The sequence below is a fragment of the Anguilla anguilla genome, chromosome 5 (assembly GCF_013347855.1).
Source record: "Anguilla anguilla isolate fAngAng1 chromosome 5, fAngAng1.pri, whole genome shotgun sequence".
Taxonomy (NCBI): Eukaryota; Metazoa; Chordata; class Actinopteri; order Anguilliformes; family Anguillidae; genus Anguilla; species Anguilla anguilla.
In genome coordinates, this window is record NC_049205.1 from 39,161,094 (window position 1) to 39,172,915 (window position 11,822).

Genomic DNA, 11,822 nt, shown 5'->3' on the forward strand with positions numbered 1-11,822 from the left:
AGAGGGCAAGGGGGCTGTGTCCTCTCCCACAGCGGGCCTGACCCCCCTAAAGCCAGACCCAGCCCTGAAGGTCCTGCCCGGTGATCTCACATCTAGAGACCTGCTGGCACGCAGAGGCCTGACAGTGTGCCAGGAAGCCAGGGGTACTCAGGTGAGGGACGCTGGTTGGAGGCATGGGTGATGCTCCGTATCACACAGACCCACAGGGGTGTCTGCACTGTTGTGTCATTGGGAGTCAGACAGAGCCAACTCTTCAGTCCAGCTGTTGCAGCCCCATTATGTGTTTCACATAGTGTACATGAGTACATACTTTTTAGGCATGCTCTACAAACACACACACACACACACACCTTTGGAGACAGTTTTCCTTCCACCAAGGAAGGAAAACAATATCCTCCAAGAGAAAGAATAGTTCCTGGGGGTCTGTTCCCTTCTCGTGGGCTGCAGTGTTATCCAAACAATCTGTTGACAGTCATAGTCTTTATAACTTTGTGAAGTGGAGTTTTTAGGTTGTGTTTTATTGAGGTTCTCTAGCACTCAAGTGATTTTAAAGATTTGCACTTTATTTTTCCCCCAAACAATTGAATTGTCCATAAACAATCATCTTCATATCTCATCTTCCATCATACTCTCCTTATGGAGTCACATCCTAAAACCCACAGGGTTGTCTATCACAGTGGCATGCAAAGATTTTGGCACCCCTACTAAAATTTGAATGTTTTGAAAAGAAGTTAACACAACCTCTGCATCGAGCGAACCTTAACATGACATTTCTGTAAATTGTAACGCACAATTAATTTTAATCTGCTGAATTCAACAGACAAAATGAAATGCTAAATGTGGCATATGCAGAAATTTGGCCACCTTGTCAGTCAGTTCTTTGTCATGTCTGCTTTGGCAGAAATCACAACTTCCAGTCAAGTTGGGTGTCAATGATCCTGAGTTGTGAAAGGCAACTTGAAAAAAATCCGTGCGGAACAGGAGGTGTGACTCATGCCTTAACACTTGCGGCGGCCGATCATATTCCACGGAGGGCCGGGAGTGTGCAGGTTTTCATTCCAACCAATCACCGCGCCTGCTGATTTCACTAATTAACAGTCAGGAGGGAACTGACTGGCGAAATCAGCAGGTGAAGTGATTGGTTGGAAGGCAAACCTGTATACCCTCCGTGGCACGTAATTGGGCACTACTGCCAAAACTGTACCTTGGGTGCTGCAGATTTCCTCTGTCTCTTCAAACAGGGCTGCCCAACCCTGTTCTTGGAGATCTGCCGTTCTGTAGGTCTTCACTCCGACTCTAAAGCACGCCTCATTCAACGGCAAGAGATTTCATTGAGCTGCTAATGAGTAGAATGAGGTGTGCCAAATAACAGTTGATATGAAAACCTAGAGAAACCTGGAGAAACCAGGAACTGGGTTGGGCACCCTGTCTTTAAAGGTTAATTACTGAGCTTCCTGAGCACATGGTCTCCTGCATTAAATACAGCCTTGTAATTGATCCAATTAACCAAATAAGGATTTGGATGGCGGAAAAATCAGAAGCGCTTGAGACTTGGGTGACTTATTGGTGCTAGAGAAAAAAATCCATGTGACTGTTTTGCTTATTGTTAAGGTTTGTAATATAGTTTTAAAAAGGTCTGTTTAAAATGATCAAATAGCAAAACCAAATAATTTCTGTGAATAATGAAAATAATTTCTATGAGGCATCTAGGAGTGTGTTCATCCCAGTGGCATTGGAGCAGATAACTGGTAATTGGTCTAAAAAAATTTTTTTTTTTAAACTCTAGTTCTGAATTCCAGATGCAACCCAGAAATTCAAGCCCTATTTGCTGCTTGTTATATTTTCCCCCCTCTTCCTGAGAGATGACCAAGCACAAATACTGGTTATGTGGTGTGTGGGTGCCCTCTACTGGGCTGAACTGGAACAACAGCAGAAATACTGACATAAGACTGTGCTCGTGAGCTCCAGTCCTTGTAAAGCTGCAGTCCAGCAGGTTTTCCCGCCACCTTAAACCCAACAGAACTGTGTAAACTGTAGAAGAAAGCTAATTATATTCATTGGGCAGTCTTTAGTTGAACTGTGTGACTAAGTGCCACTGGAACAAAAGCCTTGAGAAGCTGCAGCCCTCTGGGATGGGGCTTTAAGTGCCCTAGAGTATGAATTATATGACAATCCAGTGTAATCTGATGCTTATAATGGTTTTATGCATTATATTTCTCTACTAATATCCTCCATGTCTGGCTTTCTCTCTTCCCTTTGCGACTTTTCTTCTCTCGTTCCTCTCCTATTCTTTTCCCTCCTTCCTTTTCCTTGCCTTGTTCCCCTCTTGTTTTCTGCCTACCCCCCAGAGGAGAGCACCCCCTCCCGGCTGCACGGCAGGCTGCCCATGGCGCTGGCGCTGGGTCACCAGCAGGTGGCGGGCCTGGCTCGGGCGGCCACGCTGGAGCAGCTGCGGGAGAAGCTGGAGACGGGCGTGGGCGACGGGCCGGAGAGGAAGATGGCGCGGCTGGCGGAGGAGCAGCAGCGGCTCATGCAGCAGGCCTTCCATCAGAACCTGCTGGCCATGGCATCCCAGGTCCCCACAAACCTGCGCCTCAACAGCAGCCGCGGTCAGTCCCCGGTCCCCCGAGTGCTCAGCCTTCCGCACGCGGGCATACACAAACACACACATACACACACACACGCATAGACACACACACACGCTTATACACACACACACACATACACACACACACACACACACACACACACACACGCATATACACACATACACACATACACACATACACACACACACACACACGCATATACACACACACATACACACACTTACACACACACATACACACACACACACACACACACACACACACACACATACGCACATACACACACATACACACACATGCACACACACACACACACACGCGCATATACACACACACATACACACACACGCGCATATACACACATAACATACACACACACGCATACACACACACACACGCATGTACACACACACATACACACACGCATATACACACACACACACACATACACACACACACACACACACGCATATACACACACACGCATATACACACACACATACACACGCACGCATATACACACACACACACACACACGCATGTACACACACACATACACACACGCATATACACACACACACACATACACACACACACACACGTGCATATACACACACACACACATATACACACACACATGCACACACACACTCACATGCACATACACGCATATACGCGCACACACACACACACACGCATATACACACACACATACACACACACGCATATACACACACACATGCACACACACACTCACACGCACATACACGCATATACGCACACACACACACACACGCATATACACACACACATACACACACACACGCATATACACACACACATGCACACACACGCATATACACGCACACAGGCACACACACATGCACACACACGCATATACACACACACACACACGCATATACACGCATATACACACACACATGCACACACACTCACATATACTCACATATACACACGCACATACACACACACAGACCACAGATCTACGCACACTCGCATACACACGTACACACGCATGCATGCACATATATGCACACACACATGCACACACACACACACGCATACACACACACACATGCACACACACTCACACACACATACACACATACACACACGCACACACACACACATACACGCATATATACACACACAGGCACACACACACGCATATACACACACACAGGCACACGCACATACACACACACACATACACAACACATACACACACACACTATCCCTTGTATCATTCTCTTCAGTCATGCTAACCAAGTCCAAGAGAATGATACAAGGGTTCACTGTGAGGTAGGTGACCGTTAGTCTAGCAAGAAAAACCATCTACACAGGGTGTTTTTATAAAGGATGTTGACGCAATAATGTGCCGAAGATAAGAATAAGCGGTTAACCACAGTAGTTCTGAGAAACGCAGTTTCAAATATTTCTAACGTAACCTCGTGGAGCAGGTATCAGGCCAAGCACCAGAAATTAATTTCTGTTCAGTCATGTGCAATGAGAGCACTGATGCCACTGTATCGGCTCAGTTGCTAATTTTAAATTTATTTATGTATTCATTTTTGTGAGCACTTGATGCTTATTTTTTTGTTCCCAAGAGTTTGTTGATCTTAGGAGCCTCACGGATTCATCGAAGGGAAGGGACATTTTGACACTGTGTCAGTCATTAGCAAAAACGTTAATATCCCCAGGGAGCTGTATGGATTTACCTCCAACGGAGCACCAGCCTTGACAAGCAAGCATAGCAGGATAGCTTCTGTGGGTGTGCGGTAAAGTCTTGAGTCCGGCGGTGAAGCCATGAAATTGCACCATATCGCACACCAGGAAGCGTTATGCACCAAAGCAACTTCTATTCCCTGAAATCTGACAGTTTTGAGAGAACAAGATCTGACCCTTGGTGAACTCAGTGACCCTCCTCGGTTGGCAGACCTGGCCTTTTTTAGTCAACCTCACTGGCCAGCTGAACTGGGAAATATGTCCTAGCATCTCAAATGGTGGCAAGAGCAAAACACTTCCTTATAAGGATGCAAAACCAGCCAGCCTGAATATTGAGGGGGCTTGCAAACAGAGGGTGGGCAATTGCCACAATCCCAGGAAGGCCATGAACTGTTATGGTTTTACCTATATTGTGTCTGGTATAGGCATCACATGCACTATCGATTTGCTTTTTCAGTTTTTCTGAATATTTTTTTCAATATTTCTGTTATTGAAGGCAGTGACATTTTGTTAAAATCGCATGGTTGTTGTCTTTGGCTTCCTCTGTGAGGGAACCTGTTGAGTGTGAACCACACTGCTGACGTGTTGGTTTCATTCCACATTGATAAAAATGTGCTTTAACACCCACCATGCCCTCAGAAAAATGCTTCTGCTCTACATGGTCAGTTTTGTTAGGTAATATTGTAGTCGCCTGCTGTACTTCTGATGGATTTATTTTCTAACTTCACCTGTCTCAATACCTCATTGCATCAGGACGTGTGCTGCCATTTTGTATTCATTTTCGAATTCCTAAACACATCCTTCCTTCCTTGCCCCCTCTCTTCCTTTACTGTTTCTGTTATTCCTAGAAACAGACATTTTCATATTATTATTATTATTATTATTATTATTATTACTATTATTAATGCAGCGCAGTCTGTAAGTATTTGGGCAGTGGCACAGTTTTTCTTGTTTTCGCTCTGTTTTAGTAAGGAAACGATGAATATGACGAAAGTGGTGACTGTCAACTTTAATTTTAGGTTATTCTCATCCATATTAGGTAATCCATATTATTTAAAGCATAGTTTCTCCATTTTAGGGAGCCAAAAGTAATTGACCTATTTTAAGGGAACACGGGAAGTGTCCTTCAGAACAGGAAATTGCACATGCGCCTCAGCTGGTTAAGTTAGGAACCGTATGACAAGATGGCCCTTGTCTTCCCTACACGCTCCTGAAATCATTTACTGGGCAGTGACCCAACAACACACTGCCCCACTCTGAGAGGTAAGAGAGGTTTTCCAAATGCCAACATTCCTGGGAAAACGTGGAAATACGTGACAGTATTCACATCGCCTCATCACAGAATTCCACCAGCGTTTTCAAGACTTTGCCGTCATTGAGAAGGTCATTAACCAGTTCTCAGGCCTTTTCTCCATTGACGTGGATGGAGCAGAGGAGGACGTGCACTTGGAACTCACTGAAGTACAAATGCAGTGATGCTCTCCACAGTCGCCACCAGCTGCTGCCTCTGTCGGAGTTTCACGGGAGCTTGGAAAAGTCCTGATTTCTACCGATGCGGCTCCACGGCAAGAATGCAAATTTTTTTTGGCTCCACATACATGAGCAATCATTTTCGCTAATGACGCAGAACATGCGCAGAATGAGATCCAAGATAAGATGGTCACCTCTGCGGTGTGCTGCAGATCTCCACACCGAGACTCAGTGCCTTTAATCAAAGGCGTAACAAAGCTGTCGGGCTGCCGCAGTCAATGGGCCACACAATTTAATTTAATTTTTTTGTTTTTGTGAAAGACATTGTAATTATGCAGTATTCACAGAATGTGAATAGATGTTATTGCTCTTGCCCTGGTTTACCACTCCACCATTGCCAGCAATCCCCCCTCCCCCCAAATTTCTTCTCTCACCAGGCCCCACCCAACCCACCCCCCTAGTGCACAATCATTCAATCATTTCCCCAAAGTTCATTCTTGTTTAGGGCCTCCAGAATTCTACAGCCAGCTGTGCTACCCTCCCAGAATGGGAGGCCTTTTGAGCTTGAAGTGAGAGAAACTTTTAATATTTTTTTATTAATGTTTTGCTTTTTGTTTTTTTCTTTTAAAAAAACGTTTTTTTTTCAGACTTTAATTAAAGATTTCTGAAAAATAGAGTAACCAGGGTCCTCATCGCTCCCATAGCAACTGTCAATCAATACAAAGTGGTGGTGGGCACCATAATTCAAGCTTCCCAGTACATTGTGCATTGGGTTGAATGTTACAGTTTTGATTCCCCCTAGGACAAGGAGAAAAGCCCTGAAAAAAAATCCAACAAAAAACCAAACAAAGCCACAAGAAGGATATTTTTCTTGCCAATACAGCAGGACCAGACTTTTTGTAAAACACAGTTTGTATTTCATACCTCACATTTGCCTTTCCATATTGGAGAGCATCCTTCTCAGGAATTACAGAGGGGTCCCCTGTGGACTCCTTTAATTAAAAACAGGACTTCATACCAAAAAAAAATGCACAAATCTGCAAGACCGTTCAAAGACATACCTCAAGACTCTCACGGAGAACTACACTGCGTACCTCGTGCGGTCGAGCAGACGTGACGCACCCTCCTCATTTTGAAACCAGGTGCGGTCAGCGGTTCGAAGAGTGCCGGCAAATCAGGAACGCTGGACTCCGGACAGAATCCAACTTTAAAACAACTACGCTGTGTCTTTCACCAACGCCAAGCCCAACTGTTGGAATCGCATCTCTTTCCCAGCTCTCACCAAGTGTTCATTATTTAAAATGTAAAATGGACTGCCGGCCGGGTAAAATGGGGAGGGCAGTATTTTACACACAGCCCTCCCTCCTGAATGTTCGTCTCTGATTATTGCACAGCTGGATACCAAAGACTGCCCCAGTCGTGTCCCTCGGTTTCTAAAGCGTATTCATGCCTGTTGTCTTTCATTCAGGTTGGAACTGAAGCAAGTGCAAACATTGTCTGACACTGACAGCCATGCCTGTCACCTTGCATAACGACCCTACTCTCCATTTAATAGGTCTACAGTTGAGGCCAAAAGCTTACATACACCAAGGCTAAAGAGATTCAAACTGAATTTTTCACAATTCCATGTTACTGTACATTTCCTGTGTTAAATCAATTAGGGTATCTACTTTATTTCCATAAGAGGTTATTTTAAAATGATAACTAAGAGACATTTATTTCAGCTTTTATGAACTATATCAGATTTTCAGTGGGTCAGAAATTTACATACACTTTGATAGTATTTGGTGACATTGCCTTTTAATTGCTTACCTTGAATCAAATGCTTGTGGTAGCCTTCCACAAGCTTCTCACAATACTTTGCTGGAATTTTGCCCATTACTCCTGACAGAACTGGTGTAACTCAGTCAGGTTTGTGGGCCTTCTTGCTCGGATACACTTTTTCAGTTCAGTCCACAGAGAGCTTTGTGATGGCCACTCCAATACTTTCACTTTGTTGTCTTTAAGCCATTTTGTTGCAACTTTGGAGGTATGCTCAGGATCATTGTCCTGCTAGAAGACCCAGTTGCGACTTTCTAGCTGATGTCCTGAAGTGTTGCTTCAGTATTTGTAGATAATCCTCCTTCCTCATGATGCCATCTATTTTCTGAAGTGTACCAGTCCCTTTTCCAGCAAAACACCCCCACACCATGATGCTGCCACCTCCATGCTTCACAGTTGAGATGGTGTTCTTCGGATGAAAAGCCTCACCCTTTTCCCTCCATACATAGCGCTGATCATTATGACCAAACAGTTCAATTTTAGTTTGATCTGACCAGAGAATACTCCTCCAAAAGGCTAGGTCTTCATCCTGGTGATCACCTGAAAGCTTCATTCTGGCTTTTTTATGCCGGTCTTGGAGTAGGGGCTTCTTCCTTGCGCAACAGCCATTCAGGCTATGGCGATATAGGATTCTCTTAATGGTGGATGTAGATACTTTGGTATTTGATGCCTCCAACTCCTTCATCAGTTCCTTTGTTGTTGTCTTGGGGTTCAGTCGAACCTTTCGGAACAAATTTCGTTCAGCCATGGGACTTAATTTGTGCCATCTTCCTGAACGATGCAGTGTCTGTATGGTCCTAAGAGTTTTATATTTGCATACAATTATTTGTACAGATGCTTGTGGTACCTTCAGTTGTTTGGAAATTGCTCCTAAAGAGGAACCGGACTTGTGGAGGTCCACAATTTTTTTCTGAGGTTTTTTGAGTTTCTTGGATTTTCCGATGGTATCAAGTGCAAAAAGGCAGTGGCTCTAAAGGTAGGCCCTTTCATACAGCCACAGGTGCCAGTTAACTCCTAATTATGACAGTTGGCCAATCAGAAGCTTCTAAAAAGTCATTACATCAATTTCTTGAATCTTCCAGACTGTTTAAAGAGTCAGTCAACTTGGTGTATGTAAACTGTTGATCCACTGGAATTCTGATATAGTGAATTAAAGCTGAAATAAATCTGTCTGAAATCGATTGTTTTAAAATGACCTCTGATGTGAACAAAGTAGATGCCCTAATTGACTTGCCAAAAGAAATGTATGGTTACATGAAATGTGCGGAGTTGTGAAAAACTAAGTTAGAATATCTTTAGTCTAGGTGTATGTAAACCTTTGGGCTCAACTGTATGTGCTGCGTATGATGTTTGAGTCTGATTGGGTCAAGCTACTCATGTCGATGTGTGTTTGGGTTTTTCAGAACTATTGACGGCCGCATCAGAACTGGTCTGCCTTTTTTTAAACAGTGTCCTGAAATTCATGGTTTAAGACCCCCTCTCGCTTTTTGTAGCCGTGTCCTCACAATGCACGGTCTTTGCACGGTTTAACTGCGTAAGACCATGCTTACATAGCCACCTTCCCAGATGTCGTGATCCTGGTGCGCTTTAACCAAAAGCCTGGAACTCCCCCCCCCCCCACCAAAGCTTGGCCTGACGGATGAGTTACACAACCACGTAGCTGTACCCTCTGGCAGACCATGTGAGGTTCGGCAGGGCCGAAGGGGGGGTTTGCCAGCTCGTTCATGGCCTCGTGTTCCTCGGATCTTTCGCCCACGTTTATGCTTATTAGTGTGCTTCTGTTCTGGCTCGTGGGAATTATTAAAGGAAGAGAATTTTATTTCTGGTTTCATGCATGTTTCCCTCCCAGCATGGATGCCTGCCTGCTTTAGCTTCTGTTTTCCCTGTTTTGTCTCAGTTTAGTGGTGATAGTGATAGAACATTGTCAGCGAACCTGTCATATCACTAACTGGCTCTTTCTTCAAAGATGCTTTTGAAGATGGAAGATGCCATATTTCATGTAGATGTTGGAGGAAGTGTAGTCGATACCTCAAATATTTTTACTACTGACCAATGCTAGTGCTTTTGCAAGGTTTTTGTGCAAGCTTAATAGTTTTAAAGATTAAATTAGAGGTTTCACAAAAGAAAACCAAACAATCACATGACATTTAATGCAGATTTCAAAATCTGATTTCCTTCCCCTTTTAATGATGGATTTTCCAAATTAGTTGTTGATGAAACCTTTTAAATCAGGATCACTTAAGCTAAGAAATTTTTTGCCTCCCGTCCTTATTGCTCTGTGTGTGTGTGCATGCATGCATGCCTTCGTGAGAACAAGCTTGTACGTGTATAAACGTGTGGGTGTGTGTGGAGGTGAGACAAAGAGCATCAATCTCAATAAACTAAATCCCGCCATGGAAACCCAGGTATAAACTCAGGGACAAAAATCAAACACAAATGTATTAATTTGCATGTTCAGCATTTGAGTGAAGGCAGTTTGTCATTGTGTGTTTGTGGCATATTTTATCAGTGTTGGGTGGAGTTATGGCCCTGTTCTACCAGGGCCATAACTGCAAGTGTGCGTATGGGTATGTGTAGCTGTCTTTATGACAGTGATGAGTAAGTGAGTGGTGGATGAGTGGAGGGAAATGAAGTCATGAAAAAGACTTATTCATTTCGGAATCATACAATGAACTGAAATACCACCACGTGCTTGAAATGGGTTGTAACAGTGGTTACAGAAATGTGTCACTAAGAATGTGAAAATCAATGAATAGAAGAGCTTTGATAGCTGCCTCAAACGGTGCATTGAGTCTGACTCTTCAATGTGAATAATTTGGTTTCAGGCACAGAAAATAGCCTTTGAGTTGGTGGTCCTTAATCGTAACATTTTCAGAGAATGCTCCGGTTCCTTAAAATTCCAAGACCTTTGTAACACTGGTCCATAAATAGAGGGACACCACTGGCGGAAGAGCCAATCAGAAGTCTGACACATACTACCTCAAGTCTATGGCGCTCTTTCGTTTCACCTCATGTGTTCTGCCCGTTCAATGAAGGGCTACCTTTGCAATTATTGGATTAAACCAATGTATCTAATGCTGGATTGGTCCGAGTGGTTAGTTGAATGTATGTGGAGGAGAGGGTTGACATCTGCTAGAGGTCTATTGATAATGTGTAGACATCTCCATAAAAGATGCTTCACAGATGGGCTGTAGTGTCATGCCTTTCAGGGACATCATTGGCTCTCTGTGTTCCTCTGCTGCTCCAAATTCAGACTGTGCAAAGCAGCAAGAGGAGACGGGCACTTAAAATGGGTTAGGCTTCATTTTTCTTTGTATAATTTTAAACAAAGGATCAGGGAAACTATTCTTGATATTGCCAAGGAAGGGCAAAACATTGTTTTTCCTGGTCATATAATTGTAAATGAAAAATAATTTTTAACTACGAATCCATTTGAAGTATCTCCCTCCCATTCCTCCTACGAAGATATTATTTAATTGGGGACGGAGCGAGTTCCTGTTTCCTGCTTGGTTGCAACAAGGCATATTTATTCATTTGCCGGACCCACTGTACCTAGACACCTCAGGGCAGAGAATTACTATCACTATTCGTATTGATGGTGACAGACGGGGGAATGTGTGTTTTAAAGAAACCTCTTGTGTGTACAGTGACCTGCACACACACAGATCCTCCAACGCAAGGTCATAGTGACCTGCTGGACGCTAGGGTTTAGGCATTTTTGTTTATTTGTTGCTTTGCTTTTTGTATTCTGTATTTGGCAAGTTACCATTTCTCAGGAAACGGAGATGTTGATACTGTGTGGAACATGGTCTCTGGCTGGCTTGGATTTTGTTGTTTAAAACATTTCAATTGAACCTGGTCTGTTTATTACAGTTGCATATGCAAGTGGTTATTGAATACCTCATTTATCAAGCTTTTTGTTTTGACTCAAAATTGTACAATGCTCCAGTATAAAATCAATCTGTGGGGTTTGTGCATATTTTTGTATTGTTATTAACAACAATAATAAAATATTGATATTACTGATTGTTTTGTCTTTAATAAAAGTGAAATAAGGACAAAAACATGAGAATGATTGTTAATCTAGTTTGTACCATAAAGTGTATATAAATGAAAGCGCATAAAAATGTGATTTTCATGGTCTCATTCTCTGTTGACTTGGTTGTTCACATTTTT

The 11,822-nt window shown here is 43.3% G+C and overlaps 1 protein-coding gene across 1 annotated transcript in view; it reads left to right on the forward strand.

Moving 5' to 3' along the window:
* The first annotated feature begins 79 nt into the window (after nucleotides 1-79).
* The window catches only part of LOC118227735 (AT-rich interactive domain-containing protein 3A-like), a 17,192-nt gene continuing 5,449 nt past the window's right edge, over nucleotides 80-11,822 (forward strand). The window contains exons 1-2 of the mRNA XM_035418555.1: nucleotides 80-151; nucleotides 2,349-2,609. Of these exons, the coding sequence (XP_035274446.1) occupies nucleotides 2,387-2,609 (223 nt within the window). The 5' untranslated portion in view covers nucleotides 80-151; nucleotides 2,349-2,386. The remainder of the gene's footprint in view (nucleotides 152-2,348; nucleotides 2,610-11,822) is intronic.